Source organism: Gymnodraco acuticeps, unplaced genomic scaffold, assembly GCF_902827175.1.
Source record: "Gymnodraco acuticeps unplaced genomic scaffold, fGymAcu1.1, whole genome shotgun sequence".
NCBI lineage: Eukaryota > Metazoa > Chordata > Actinopteri > Perciformes > Bathydraconidae > Gymnodraco > Gymnodraco acuticeps.
In genome coordinates this window covers 26746-43313 of record NW_022991666.1, presented here as the reverse complement: position 1 = coordinate 43313, position 16568 = coordinate 26746, and the positions used below count along the sequence as shown (strand labels likewise).

The following is a 16568-nucleotide window of genomic DNA, read 5'->3' as shown; positions in this document are numbered from 1 at the left end:
AGAGGGGGATAAGATGTGACGAAAGTGTTTGGAATATATTACTTAAAATGACTTCCAAGTCAGCTATTTGAGCACAAGAGAAGAAAGTATATTTATGATTTGTTTGGGCATGTTGCTTGTGCATAAAACAATTTTACCCTGCGTTACTTTCCATAATCTGTGACTACAGGTTTGCATTATGACCTTTAGCGAGTTCATTTGTGTATCTGCAGCGTATCCTACCTGCACTGTGGATTTCTGCTTTTATTCAGAAGAAGCTACATTATTTTCTTGTCAGTGAGTCAATTCCTGTCAAAGATCAATTTGTGTTTTCTATAATGCTTGTGGCAAATGAGGAGATGCATGTGAGTGAATTCTTTGAGTGTTGTGGTTTCAGGAAATGCTTGAGGGAATCTGACTGCTTAATGTTGTTTGTTTGGCAGCATTTAAAGGTAGGGTAGGTAAGAATGGAGACACCAGCTCGAGTGCGCTAGAATTTGAAAGTACACAACCCAAAAAATCTGCCCCTTCCTTCAGACTTCCTTACAGAGCCCCTCCTCCAACACACACGAACGCGCACATGACCAATGAGGGCACGAGATAAGTTTGTGCACAGATGGAAGGCTAACAGGCAGGTAGGCCATCCAGTTACTTTAGCCGGGCCGGCTCAGAGGATTGGTCGTGCTTTTTACAGCGCCACGGCTTCCACAGATATATTTGTATATAATTATCAAAGCATTTAATGTATTCATTGCTATCGGGATGTTGAGAGCATTCCATGGAATATAACAAAAAGTGTTTCTGAAGTGAATTACCTACCCCCCCCTTTAATATTATAATGAAGAAACAACATGCGGATAATGAATGACTAACAGGTGCACTCTGATCTGTGATGGATTCCAAGAATTTAGTACTTTTGTGTGAATATATTGGATGCATGCTTTGCTCGAAAGCTTTTTAAGGCTCCTCTAAATCCTAAATGCAGACTAACGCGTTGGAAACTCTCCAGATCAATTAACTCCATCGACAGTGGAGCTGCTTTAAAGGCTGATCGAGTGCCAGATAGCACATCAAATGGCAGAGACTGGCACCTGGAGAAGTGAGGATGAAAAGTGTTTTAACATCTTCATACTCACCAGCTAAAGAGAGGAAATGGATCTAATTATCGATCGGATTCGAGAACCTCAAACACCTCTTTGCTTTTTAAATACTCCACTGGCTTCACAAGCTGCGTGTCGGAATAATTCATGAACTGCTCCGTCGATCTGTCTGTGGGGGATTGTGTGAATATGAATGATGGTTTCTGCACGGAGCAGCAAGGTTATTATTGGAAGGATTATTTACTGAAAATATGTTTTAGTGCTGTTCCTGTCCACAGCGGTACACACTCCGAGCCATAACTCCTCTCTGCTCCTCTGAACTGGGGGAGGGTCATCTCCTCTAGGTTTCTCTTTTGTTATCATGCTTGAAAAGTGTTTTTAAGCACCAGGAAAAGCCACACTACAGACACGTATCTAGTTATCTCGGTTTATATATACAAATGAAGTTAGCCCTAGTGAGTAAATCACCTTTATACTCACTTTCGTACACTACCTATTAGGGGTGGGGGGAATAATCGATACAGCATAGTATCGCGATAAGTTAAGACATGTATACAATTGCAATGAAAGTAACTAAAACAATGCCATCCCCTTTTCAGGTTCTGAACACAAATTGGGTTATTTACATAATCTATTCATATTGCAAATACATTTTTTTAACCACGAGGGGAAGACGGACATGTGATTTGCAATATATCGTATCGCAATACTTAGCATGTCGTAGAATCGCAATACTATCGTATCGTGGCTTAAGTGTCGTGATAGTATCGTATCGTGGGGAGCCTGGTGATTCCCACCCCTACTATCTATTGATCCTGCATCAGATACTTGCTCTTTTCAGGAGAAATGGTAGCAATTCTGACCTTTTACAGTCCCAAGAACAAAGGGTTTTTACTACTTTCACTGCATTACCTTTTTCAACACAGAACTGGAGCCATATATTTCCTTTTATTGTCTTGCAAAAGCTACTCACTTCAAAAACAGCAGTTGCAGTTGGTGCCGTAACTCCTGCATTTCTATTGTAGATCCACTAATCATTGAATGTGGAAAAACATCAAACAACCCTGCTAAAGCTGTGTGTGTGTGTTTAGAACAACTTTTATTAAAAAAAAAGATAGATTTAATCTTTTTAAAATAAGCAAAAATGTTTTAAGGCAAGTTCATTTATATAGCACCTTTCAACACAAGGTCAGTCAAAGTGCTTTACAAAAATGAAAGACGTTAAGAAAATGGCATTTCAAAACAGTCATTAAAAAGCAAAGATAATAAAATAAACATTACTGTAGAAGAAAAAAACACGTGAATAAAAGTTACAGTGCATTTTAAGATATGAATAGTTCAATTAAAAGCAGCGACAAAAAATGTAACCAATATTCTAGTCTTGAAAAATGGTCATGCAGAGGCAGGCTTTAATAAGTGCATTATAATAACTAATAAAGAGACAATTACTAATTCAGGAATCCAATTAAGTGTGTGTGTGTGTGTGTGTGTGTGTGTGTGTGTGTGTGTGTGTGTGTGTGTGTGTGTGTGTGTGTGTGTGTGTGTGTGTGTGTGTGTTGTGTGTGTGTGTGTGTGTGTGTGTGTGTGTGTGTGTGTGTGTGTGTGTGTGTGTGTGTGTGTGTGTGTGTGTGTGTGTGTGTGTGTGTGTGTGTGTGTGGACTCGCCCAGGGGAATCATTAATTTTAGGGTGAAGACTTGGTTAGGGTTAGGCATGTGTTGGTTAAGGTTAGGATAAGTCTCCAGGAAATGCATGTAAGTCAATGTAATGTCCCCTGAAGTGATGTATACATGGTGTGTGTGTGTGTGTGTGTATAAACATTGTGCCGCTCATCATCTTGCCTCGAATTAACACACAAGCTCGACATTTTGAAGTGTGAAAAACGAGGGGACGGTCTGCTTCAAATAGTGATTTATAATCTCTGACCTCATGGAGAACATTTGTTTTTAATGATTTTCCATTTCTGGGATAGATTGTTTGCCGTAAGAGAGAAATCAAAGAGGCTCGGATGAATGAAGAAGACAGCACTAGTATTTATGGCTGTCAAAAACCTCCGTCAGCGCCCTCCAAAGACCCCGACGTGGTGTATTACTGCATTGAAAACTGAAAGGCAGATGTATTCACACATGACATGCATTTTAAATATCAAATTGCCTGTGGGACAAAGCATGGACCCTCATTGAGATCCACTATAAACCTTTTAATATAGTTTTATATCTTATCTATGTGCCCAACATGGGGTCAGAAACTATTTGGTGAATATGTCGGTATGGAATTAGATAAAGCCACACTACTGTAACCGTCTGTTTCTTTAATATCAGCGATAAGCGGAAATTGCACACGCTGCGGTTTAATAATACTCCATTTAAAGTAAAAGCCGAGGAGAATTAGGGGAGAAATTTAAACACTTCTGCAGAATAGCTCGACTCATTGTCATATCCCCGCGAGCCTTGAGAAAAGCAGTTCAATTGACCCGAGTTCTGCATATGTTGGCACACGTTGGGTGATGGTTTGGCTTAAAAATAACGCAGAGGACAAACCAGAGGGAAAACATGAGTGAAACAAATGCACAATAAATCTTGGTTTTTCAATGTTTTGTTTGCAGACAGTGTATCCAGACAAAGAGGGAGGCAATGCCAAATGTAGTGCATTAAAAACCAGGAAGAGAGGAGAGTAGTTTTACAGAAACTTTACAAAGGTCACGCTAAGTTCACCACTGATGAATATGCTTTATGGTGATTAACATTTGATAGTACTAAAGCATGAGTTCAGTAGATGGTGAAATACAATCCATTCCTAGCTGCACTCTTTAAAGGTCTCCTATCATGCTAAATGCACTTTTAATGTCTTCTCTACATAAACATGTGTCCCCGGTGTGTCGGGGAACTCACGCAGCGTCAGAAAATAAAACCCTCTCTCTTTTCCTCCGTACCCAAATCTCTAAAAACGGGGCTACAACGGAGCTGATCCAGATTTGCGTCCGATATGACGTAATATCTGAAATGTGGACCCACGGCCCAATCAGAAACGTTGCTATCAGAAACAATGCCCGACTGTTTTGGACGTAATATGGTCGGTGTTTACATTAGCATCGCTAACACTCAGAGCTAACCTGTACTGGAGAGCATGTGTGTGAAGAAGCAGGAAGTAAAAAGGAACTCACCTTGTGGTATAACCGGCAAGAGAGAAAGCCTTTGAGCTCCATACTGTTTCAGAAAGAATCCTTGATGTGGTTTGGAACATGATAAGGCATTTAATCACATTTAGCTGGGTGTCTCGTAGAATTCTGATCAGGCATTAGCTCCCCCTCCTCTTTTATTTTGTTTTCAAGCTGAAACAGAAGGATATGAGGGATGTCTAAAATATATATTTTTAAAATCTGAGACCCATAATATATGCCTAAAAATAACATGATAGGAGACCTTTAACAAAACCATCTCTTCCTCTGAAACCCAACGCTGTTATTCCAGTGAAGGATAGGTATCAGATGCCGTCAGCGTTATCTCGACACATCAGGAAACATCTAAGCTGTGAGAAAGCTCTCGTCTGAAATCTAACATCTTACCGCTCTGAGTACGCACAATATAACACGCCTCTCTGAGATTAGACACTTACAGTATCTATTATAAACACCTGAACGTGTGATGTGATAGAACTCCACTAGCAGCAGTGAAACTAGAGCAGGATCCTGATAAAATAAGAATTTTCGAAGGATATTCATCTAGATTTTAATGTTAATCTCTAAAGACTTGGATAGGAATATGTTGATCTGGAAAAATCCCAGAGTGATAGGAAAGACCATAGAGCTGTACTAATAGACGATCATTCATAAAAGTGATATTTACATTTTAAAAGCCACGTTGCTTTTTTACAATATTATATGATATGTAGATTTAGATCTTTTTTAAATGAGCTAAAATGTTTTAATGTAAGGTAAGGCAAGTTCATTTATATAGCACCTTTCAACACAAGGTCAGTCAAAGTGCTTTACAAAAATGAAAGACGTTAAGAAAATGGCATTTCAAATCAGTCATTAAAAAGCAAAGATAATAAAATAAACATTACTGTAGAAGAAAAAACACGTGAATAAAAGTTAGTGCAGTTTAAGATATGAATAGTTCAATTAAAAGCAGCGACAAAAAATGTAACCAATATTCTAGTCTTGAAAAATGGTCATGCAGAGGCAGGCTTTAATAAGTGCATTATAATAACTAATAAAGAGACAATTACTAATTCAGGAATCCAATTAAGTGTGTGTGTGTGTGTGTGTGTGTGTGTGTGTGTGTGTGTGTGTGTGTGTGTGTGTGTGTGTGTGTGTGTGTGTGTGTGTGTGTGTGTGTGTGTGTGTGTGGTGTGTGTGTGTGTGTGTGTGTGTGTGTGTGTGTGTGTCGGTGTGTGTGTGTGTGTGTGGTGTGTGTGTGTGTGTGTTGTGTGTGTGGTGTGTGTGGTGTGTGCTGTGTGTGTGTCCTTCCTGAGCATCATTGCATTCAAGTCACGCATTAGATTAGGTTTTTAACAATATCTGATCAACAATATGAATCGGTCTGCAAAACAAGCGTTTCTTTTTTAAGACTGCAGAGAAATCCAATTATATTTCCTCGGATGAAAAGTACCTGCAGTGTTCTGAAGTATCTAATAGAGTGACATTATGTGAGTGTGTAGTTTCAGGCAGGATTTACAGCTTTCTTTAAGCTCATGATTGAAGGTTGTGTATAATTGCATCCACAGAGAGAGCTGCTTAACATGGGGATTACATTTGAGTCAATGCATATATCATTTTAACATCACTTAAAGGGGCCCTATAGAGAACCGCAGTGACGCATCCTAAACCCGGAAGTAAACTCCTTCCGGTTCCTTCGTCAAAAAGCAATGCAATTTCTCCATAGGGTTTTGGAAAATAGCTGGAACTAAGGTCTGTGGTTGAGACACATTTAAGAGACGGATCACGTTTTGTTCAGCCGGATAATCTCCACATGTCTATCCTACTTTTATCATTTTATAATCATAAATCTAGTCGCCAGAAGCTAAATGCTAACGTTATGCTATAAACGAACTACAGCAGGGTCGCTGCTTCAACGTCACGCCAACTTAAGATCCATATTCAAACATACAGATTCTAAATGGTTCAAGTTGAAGCGTTTGTTGGAACACTCTGCAGGAGGCAGGGACTTGCTTTCAAGAAGAATAGGGCAAACGCACTTATGGCGCGTTTCCACTGCAGCGGGTAGCCCCGTTTAAGCGTCCTTAACCGTCCTCAAGCGGCCAGGCCGGTTTTTGGTGGCGTTTCCATATAGCCTAGTACCGGCCAGCGGGTACTTTTTCCCTCTTTTTCCGGCCTCATAAAATCGTGGTTCCCTCAGACCAGGGCCAGGGCTGAACTAGTGACGTCAACACTCTCGACTGCTGATTGGTCAGAGAGAATCGTCACAAGATCGCGCGCGAGTTCATCCCTAGCGTCGCATATATATCTAGAAGCAAGCTTGCAGCATTTTTATAAACAGCATTTTGTAAACGGATGAGCTACAAAAATGGCTACGTCTAATAAGAAAAGCACACCGTGGTCGACCGAGGAGGTGACGACGTTCCTACATCTCATTGGGGATGATCAAATCCAGCGGGAGCTCGACGGAACAACTCGAAATGTGAACAAAAACAAAGCCGATCGCCCCGCCTACACTGCGTTGCTACCCCAGGTCCTAAACTGTAATGGAAATGCGCCACGGCCTCGACCGGCCAGCGAGGCAGCCCGAGGCCAGAGCGAGGACGCTTAGGGACGCTTAAACGGGGCTACCCCGCTGCAGTGGAAACGCGCCATTAGAGGAGTGTTTACGAGTTCGGTGTAATGACGTACAACGACCTCTACAACTTCTGTAGTCCTATTCAGCCACTTGGTAACAACCATCGTTTTTCAGACACGTCAACTCTTCAGAAATCACCAGTGGGGTCACTGCTGATGGATTTAATGTCGTAGAACAAAACGTGATCTCTCTCTTCAATGTGTCTCAACCACAGACCTTAGTTCCAGATATTTTCCCACATCCTATGGAGAGATTGCTTTTTGTCGAAGGAACCGGACGTGGTAAAAATGCCAACTTACTTCCGGGTTTTAGGATGCGTCACTGCTCATTTTCAGGTGTCAGCACTTTTGTTCACCCTCTGGATTTTAGGTCTGCACATTTAAGCCATTGCAGACCATTTACATGCACTAAAACACACTAAAAGGTTGTGAACCCCCCCCCCCCCCCCCCCCCCCTCCACAGTGAGCTGCATATTCTGCCGAGTCGTTGAGACAGAAATGAATAAATGGTCGAGTTAACTTTGAAGAGTTTGCTAAGTCCTGTCTCGTGGTGTTATTACCCGTTGAGTAGGGATGGGTATCGTTAAGGTTTTAACGGTACTACTACTTTTATCGACCCGGTCTTTTAACGGTACTCTTATCGGTTCTTTTGGAAGAAGAAAAAAAAGGTAACTTAACAAATTGTGAACAAAACTAACATTGCTTTTTATTTAAATTAAATAAATAATATTTCACATCAAAAGAAACAACAATGTTTTAACAAATGGTATTAAATAATGTGATGACAGAACTGTGAACAGAATAGCTGAAACTTTAACAAAATAAAGAGTAACTCAGTTTCCTCTAATCATTAACCCATGTTTGTATCATGGAGTTAACTCCGTGTGTTGCTGCTAGCATACATAACACCTGGCGTGGAAACGTTACTCGTGGATGGGGCTACAGAGCTGCTAGAAAGACAGTCGAACCCGGTGTATTCCTCCGTCTGGATGTGGAGCACTTTTGATAAATGTTTAGACAAATTGCTCGTGTTACCGCCCTCACATGCTAAACTCTTATTGCACTTTGGCAACGAGCATCGTCCACATCGAGACGGGTAAAGTTTAACCACCTCGGAGCGCGTTCTCTCCGCCATCTCCTCCGTGTGTGTGTTGCTGCATGTAGCAGCTGCGTGTGTGTAAACTGCCCCGCCCCCTCGCACACAGACGGGGAGAGAGATCTCGTCTGGATTGGAAAGATCGAAAATACTAAAAATAACCATAGACGCATTCTGCAGTCTTTTTGCGTATTAGAAACGGAGTTGGCGACACTAAGACTGCAATATAATGTTTGTGTAGCAATAATACATATACATATATTTTAGATGTCCCCAGTACCGATAAAAAGGCCGATAACGTCGGAGCTTAACGGTACCACGGTCTTTAATAATTCAGCCCGGGGGCCCGTTAATACCCGGGGCTCGTTACCCCTCCCTACCGTTGAGCAGTGTTGCGGTGTGTGAAACCTCCTTAAAAGTTTAAAATGATACACAAAGTTTGCACAGTTGATCGTTGAAGTAACTTCACAGAAAAAAAAAAAGCAAGTTTTAGGATAAGGTTAAGACGTGTTTTTGCACAAACACATATCTGCAGATACATAAATGATTCTAGCTCTTATATTAGAGATACAGATGGATTGCTTTGAACCCATTGTTCCCCCAGAATCAACAACAACTCCAGTCAGAAAGGGATTTTCAGCGGCACATTTCTGCCACCTCCGAGCTTTGTAATTTGAGAAATTGACACAAAGGCAATGCGAGCAAACACGGCCATCTTTAGAGATCAAGCAGCTTTATCTTGTAGACGCGCCGTCTCCTCTCCACTCAGATGTGATTAGGAAACCAAACACAGAGACGGAGAACGACACCGCCTGATAAATCGTCTTTCTGTTAGATTTCATTTTTCATTTGTCGTGCCGAAATGTGGAAATTGAGAAACTTTGCACACAAGTTTTTCCTCGATTTCCTCCTGTCTTTCTTTGTTTTCCTGAGGAGAAACTAGACCCTCCTGGGTGGAAGCTGTGTTCTGTAAATGAGGGATTGTTGTTGACAGTTCGAGGCAAGTGATGCTACAAAAGCAACTGAGAGGATGTCCGCCCTGTCATCATGAATAAAAGACAAAGCCCTATAGCTGGTGGAAAGTCAGGTTTGCGAGGGTGTTCTGACACCTTTCATCGTGTCATGACTGAACATCATTGGAAAGGAAAGCTAGAAGACATGTTTTTTGTAAGGAATTGCATCACAAGCTCCTCAGAGTCCTGTTGTGAACCAGGAAATGTTGAAGACCCCAAAGTTTAATGATATAAATGTACAGTACGGGTCCAAAGCACATAGAAACTACCAGATGCTAACTTGCATATGTTGGGCAATTTGCACAATCTGCTCAAATTGTATTAATTTGTGGTTTTGGAGGTTATTGAGGATGTTGAATCCATTTCTGACATTTTCACGATCAAAAAATTGCAGTTGTAACCAGGAAGTGGCCATATTTGCACTCTCTGTGGGCTGATTTTGATATATTTTGGGTCCATTTTAAAGTTTTTTGGGGACTCAAACTGCCATTTTGTATCCTTAAAATGTCAGAAATGCATCCAACATCCTCAATAACCTCAAAAACCACTCTTACATTTTCCAAATCAGCCAAGCCATATTGGAAATATTGTCTGCATATGCTAATTAATGCAACTTCTAAAATGTTCAGGCTAAAAAATTGCAGTTTTAACCAGAAAGTGGCCATTTTTGTACCCCTGGTGGACTGATTTTGATAAGTTTTGGGTCAAGGGACTCAAAACTGCCATTGTGGTACAATAAGTGTCGTTTGATTCAACATCCTCAACGACCCACAAAACCACTTCCAAAATTGTCGGCCAAGACCTTTTTTAACTATTTTCTGTAGGGATGCTCCGATCGCCAATTTTGGGGCCGATCACCGGAATCAGTATCGGCTGATACCGATCGCCGATCCGATCGAGTGGGCGGGGCCTATGGGGATCTTCCATCTTACCATGAGCATCAAATCTCGCCGGTCAAATGTCCGAACAGAATTTATTTTACCGGACAAATAATAATAATAAGAATTGTGTAGCAGAGTTTCCGTTAGCAGGTAATCACCGGACTATGACCGGATATGCTGATGTTTAAAACTCAGTTAATGGGAGTCATTTTTATATCGCTTCAGTTTATAATCGTAACAGATCGGAAAAATTCAGATTCATTTTTCAATAAATGATTCCGCAACATAATTATTACATTCAAATAAACTACTTATAGTAGATGAAGTACATTATTCAAAAATTTACTTTGAATAATAACACGGGAGAAACGGATCCTCTCTTTTCCTCTCTCTCTCTCTCTCTCTCTCCTGACAGCCCGTCAGTTTCTCATGCAGCTCGCTAAACAGTGGGCGGGGCTTCAGGTGATTATGCAGCAGCTGATCTGATCTCTCTCTCGGGTCCGGTTACACTTCACTCGCGTTTATGTCCATATCGATCAGATCCAGCTCTCCTGATCGGCCTTTATAGAGAGCACCGATCAAACTATTAAGAGTGAATATCGGCCGATAATGATCGGCGGCCGATCGATCGGAGCATCGGACATTTTGACCGGCAGGTTTTGAATTTACCGGTTTTTATTACATTTTACCAGCTAAAAACCGGTAATTACCGGCTAACGGAAACCCTGTTTTCTGCATATGCTAATTAACACAACTTATGCAAATGCATAAGTTGTGTTAATTAGCATATGCAGACAATAGTTAAAAAGTTAGCATCCGGCAGTTTCTATGTGCTGGGGACCCGTACTGTACATTTTTTACATACAACTTTTGGGGTATTCAACATTTCAGGGTTCACACATCAGGTCGACTTTTAGTGTGTATTTCAACTATCCCTGTTTCCCTTTGACACCATCAGCGCTGCTTGAATTCTTAACATGTCAATATCTCCCAATGACTGCCCTGCTTTATTGTTTTTAAAATGTTTGCAGTGCCAACTCCAGACAGCTCATTTCCCTGTAAATTATAGAGCTGTTCTTATCTTTTAATAGACTTCTGTTTTACTCTCAGCACCGTCGCCTCCATGTGTGGAAACTTGAATTATGAATAACTCTCTCTTAACTCGTCTCTCGGTTTTCTGCGCCTTCCATTACTCTTCCTCCTCTCCGTTCCAACTACAGTTTAAGTGCTTCTGCATTTCTGCTCAGCATTTTGAAGCATTCGTTCCTCCAAGCTTAGGTAACACAAGATTGTCTCCATCGTTCTTTGTCAAGGATTACGCTCAGACTGCATCTTCTTATCTTTTTGGTAATGCAATGAAAAGACACAACTAAGCAAGTCAGGGAAATAGTGAAAGAATCAATAAGATAATAAGAAATAAGAATTCAAATAACATTCCTGATTTGCCTCATTTAGGCCCATCTCTACAACTAAAACTATTGTTATTAAGAATGTAAACCTTCGAACTCCCCGTACCGCAGGTTAGTTAATACAACTCATCTAAAGAAAAGTTGCATTTCTATGTATTGATAATGTGTCCTGCAGTTGTCTTTGTGCAATATTTAATTGGATTTCTAAAGGAATAGTTTTGGGAAATACTCGAATGTTCCACTATGCTACAAGCACATCTGAAGCTCCCTAAATAAATTATTGAAAATATGTTGAATTTCTTTGTAAGTTAGTACTAAACTATACCTTTAAACATTAACATTTGTCTATGTCTAGTTTGGGACCAATTGCCAGTGGAAACTAAGCTAAGCTAACTTGCTACATACTTACTGTGCAGCCAATCAGAGTGGTGCCAGTTTTCTCATCAAACTCTAGGCAAGAAAGCGATTGAACTAATCCTTTTGATTTATTTTGATGTTAGTTAAATAATCAATAGTCTTTCATTAGTAAATCCTTTACGCTCTAATGTCTAATGTCTTCATTTTCAAGTCACCTGTACAGTGGCCGACACACGTGTTACAACCACCCAAAACATTACTATTAGGACAGTGTTTCTCAAACTTTTTCATACCAAGGACCACTTAACCAATAAAAAAACACTCGCGGACCACCTAACTCCACAAATATCCAAAAACACATCGTTTTTTACAAATCGCCTGAAAATGGTACAAACGAGTGGCCACATGTGTGATGAAGGTGTTGATCTGAGCTATATCATGCACTCGAAAGTGAAACTTATGCTCGCTCCATTGCGGAGATATTCCCGCGAGAGTGCGGAAAACTTAAATTTATTTATTTATTTAAAATGTGACATTTTACCAATATACTCACGGACCACTAGGGGGCGCTCACGGACCACACTTTGAGAAGCACTGTATTAGGAGATAGCGATGCAGTTTTAAAAAAGATGGAAATATCTACCGTACCTGCAGTCTCGTTATTGCATCGACAGAGTTTAAAGAGGGAGACACGACGCAAATGGTCCCAGACTGGATGACTCAGAATACCTTTATTAGTCCCACACAGGGGACATTAGGCGCTTTCACACCAAGTACTTTGCCGTACTTAGTTCATGAGAACTTAAAGAGCAGATCGCGTTCACACCGGAATAAGTCCCTGAGGGAGGATTAGGCAAATGAAGCCGCTGATGTCACTTCTTCTTCTACTTCTGCTTTGGGTTTACTGGCAGGCCGCAAACAACTGCCACCCGAAGTCCCCGGCCGGAAGTCCCCGGAGTTGGGGACTGGCTTCAGTAGAAGCTGCTGGGACAAGTACTCCGGTGTGAAAGCGCCTATTTACATTGTTACAGCAGAAAAGAGCCAAAGACAGCTTAATGTTACCTAAGAGGCATGCATACAAATAAATGACACAATTTACAAAATACACATCCTGTAACAGTTCTGAAGATTTAGCAGCCAGGTATATATTGCAGTTATTAACGGCATATGAATGGCGGCCCTCCTCCTAAACTCACAGAAACCCTGAGGTCTTCACCAACACTGAGTTATTTTAGTCGAGGCTAAAAACATTACTTTTCAGAGCTGTCTTTTAACTTGTTTTAGCACCTACTGTATTTACAATGTTGTTTTTAAACTATTCTGTATCTCTTTTATGCATGGTGTTTCTGAATCTGTTATTCCATTGTGGTTATTTATTGAGTTCCTTTCTGTTGTCTTCTTATTAAGTGTTAATGATGAAGCACTTTGAATTGCCTGAAAATGTGCTTTATAAATAAACGTACCTCTCTCTCCCAGGTGTTGCTGTTGTTGTGCATAGCGGACTGGATGGTGCACTCCATGTGGCGCAGCGGCAAAGACCCCGACAGCTTCTCCATCCCCTACCTGACGGCTCTGGGGGACTTGCTGGGCACTGCGCTGCTGGCCCTCAGCTTCCACTTCCTGTGGGTCATAGGAGACCAGGACAGCGACGTGGGCGACTGAGGAGGCGACTGAGGAGGCGACTGAGGAGACGACAAGGAGACGAAAAGGCATCGGAGGTGACGGGCAGACACTGACGGCCATTCCTGACGCCTCTCTTCATGAGTAAGGGGACGCTCTCTGCTTCCCTTCAACCACATGCTGGTTTTAAAACTTTTGTTTGTTTTTTGTATTCCCTTAAATTTAGACTGCTCTCAGTACGGATTTCGATCTGCATAGTTTGCACAAAAGCACTTGCATATTATAATGCTGGTGTTAAGAGGAGCAGGAAGCCACAGCAGGGAGGACACCTGGCTGTGGTTTACTCAGTTGGAGGTCTTCTACTTTAAAAAAACTTTTGTTGGTGATTATTTTGGGAATAGACCTCCCGCTGTGTCACAGACTTTGTTACCTGCTTTGTGTTTTACCGCTTTGCTACGTCGAGTCAGCGGAGCGTCACGGAGAGGCAAGAGAAGATTATCAATACGCTTTGAACCGCCGTGTCAGCAGGTCCACAGGCGGTTAGAAAAATTAGATTAATTTGTATTGATGGTCGGAGAATTCGACATTTATTCCAGTGTACATGTTTGTTTTCTCTGCATGTTCTCTTTCCATAGACTAACATGCTTTCCACATTGCTTCCACTAACAGTAGGTAAAGTTCTGTTCACGTCAAGCACTTCAATTCGATGGAAGCTATCAGTTTATCATTAGCTCATTATACTGGATTAGAGTAACGTGACCCTCCACACACACCTTCTCTCATGACAACACACAGTTTAAAGGTACTCCAAAGTAAAGCAGACACATGAGGAAATTAAATAACTCTCCGTTACCCTTATCATACGAACCAGCTATCTCTACACTGCAATACAGGAATAATGCTGTTTTTCTTTATTTATCGCAGTTTTGGCGATCATTACTCTGCCTTACTTATTGGCAGGGACTTGATTACCTGTCTAAGAAGAAAAGCCAGCTACAAAAAATCCGCTTGAGACGACGTTTTGTCACCAAATTGTGAATTAAACCCGAACTAAATTAGCTTGCATTGTTTTCAAATACAATGCAAGATGGATCTTAGTACAGAATGCGAAAAGGGTAGCATTCAACCGTATCTTTTCATCCCCGGCCTTTTGATATTATGTTAATGTTAACGGCACTTCTCACGTAGAAAACCGTGAAATGATCGATATAATGAACCTCCTGCGTTCCCCCTCATTCATTCTCTCTGTGTGTTCTGTCTGTCGTCCTCCGCAGCGGGGGTCCGGTTCAACAAACAGATCGAGAACACTGTGCCAGTCCAGCAGGAAAATAAATGACAGTTTCACGCTGGATTTTTGTTTGCTAATCATGTTTACAGTGCATGTTCGCAGAGCGTTTACATGCATGGAGACGATTATCAGCTGTTTTCATGTTGGCATCGTCTTAATTTCTACTCTTTCCGACAGAATCATAATCATCGTAAACAAATGTATTCACATATTCACAACATGCCGTGTATTTAAAGGTCTGATAATATTGATCTGGATTCAGTTCTCTGGTTATTATCAATCAGTCTTTTTGGCTTTAGGTGAGACGACATGGGGGAAACCTTACGTCAAAACAAACTCCTTAATCAAGACAAGCTTTTAATGCTTTAATTGATCATTTAAAGTCGATGTTTATTGCACAACAGATAGCTTAACAATGTTAAATTGGTTCCTCGCTCTCACTATGCAACTCCTTCTGCCACACTTTACAAACCAGTGAATGTGTTTTATCAATTTCTGTGTCCAAGCGAGAACTCTTTTCCAATGAACGAAGCATTGGCTCCAAATGTTGCTTAAAATTAATAAAATGGGATTTAATTTGCCTAAAGCTCAGTGGTTGCGTCGGCAGCAACAACGGAGAGACTCGGTTGAATACATCGGAGTAAATCACTAATTTAGTCGCGAGTAGAGAGCGTTCTAACCAGTTTTCTTTACTAATTTGAAGAGATAGTGGGGAGGGTTTGACACTTAAAATTGACCTCATCAGCATAGTTTGTGTTCATGTGAACGTAGTGGCAGCAGCCCGTGTTGAAGTGCCAAAAACTGCAGTTATTAGAACGTCCATAGGTTAAAATGCCCAATTTTACAGCCAAAATAAACATATTTACAACGTGGTACAAAATCTGTATTGATCTCTATAGCTAATGTCCCCATTTCATGACTGTATGGGTGCACATTTTTGCATAACTCATCCACTTTTAAAGATGATTTGATTGTTTTAAAGCTTAAATTGAGGCATTATTAGGGTTTGAGTGACAGGTTGGATTAGCAGGTCTCTTCAGAAACCTGAGGGTGAATTCACGGAGACGACGTCCATGTTTTCTACTGTCTATGATGTGATGGTGGCTCTTATCATCTCCAATATGTGCCTCTTTAAATGCACTGGTTAACAAGGTATCTCTCTGTCATGCCATCATCATCGTAATACTGTGCAATTATTTTCCTTTTTGTACCTAATTTCAGAGTTTCATCCCAAAATGATGTTTTAATCCCTGAAGCCAGAAGCTAAATAGGGGCTTAACGTGGATATATCATTTTGGTGTGAAACATAACGTTGCTTTTGTGGCTCGAATGGGCCGAAAATGTCTAAATAAATGTCTCTCAATTAAAGAAATCATCTTATCTTTTGGTATTTTTTGTTTGAGGGTTTTAGCCGACAATTTTTCCATAGTATTTTCACCTTCACATGAGCTCTGAAAGGCTTTGCAGATGAAAGCAGAAATATTGAGCCAGGGATGAAAAGCAGGAGTAATGATTGATAAAAAAAATCCCCCTCATTTTGCCCGAAGCCTGCTTAGATAATATCTACCATCGTATCCATGACAACACAACAGGCAATCCTCTTCTCTCCATGTTCGGGAAAACATGCTTTTCTGCGCAGATGGCATGCACACATTCGCCCACCTCCAACACATGTTAGCTCATTTTAACATGAAGAGGCTGGTGTCCAATCGGAGGGAAGAACATGTCTGAGAAAATAATTAATAATAACAATAATTTGTGGTGAATGATAAAATGTGTTTAGTGGTTCTGTTCGATGCTGTACTGGATGATTGTATACTGAGTCCTCTGAATCTTTTGTGAACATGTTGGTTAAAAAACGCTGCTCTACTAGTCCTTATAGGCGCTTTCACACCAGACCAGAGTACTTTTCCCAGTATAGTTCCGATATTTCCGAAATGTTGCGTTCACACCAAAAAAAATTGGAACTAGAACTTAGTTCATGAGAACCTTTCACCCCCTTTTCAGTCCCTGCTAGAGAGCAGGTACTT

General features: G+C 40.9%; 1 protein-coding gene across 1 annotated transcript in view; it reads left to right on the top strand.

Moving 5' to 3' along the window:
- The window catches only part of slc41a2b (solute carrier family 41 member 2b), a 57782-nt gene extending 41864 nt beyond the window's left edge, over positions 1-15918 (top strand). Inside the window, exon 11 of the mRNA XM_034198602.1 lies at positions 13107-15918. Coding sequence (XP_034054493.1) covers positions 13107-13292 — 186 coding nt within the window. The 3' untranslated portion in view covers positions 13293-15918. The remainder of the gene's footprint in view (positions 1-13106) is intronic.
- Positions 15919-16568: the final 650 nt, after the last annotated feature.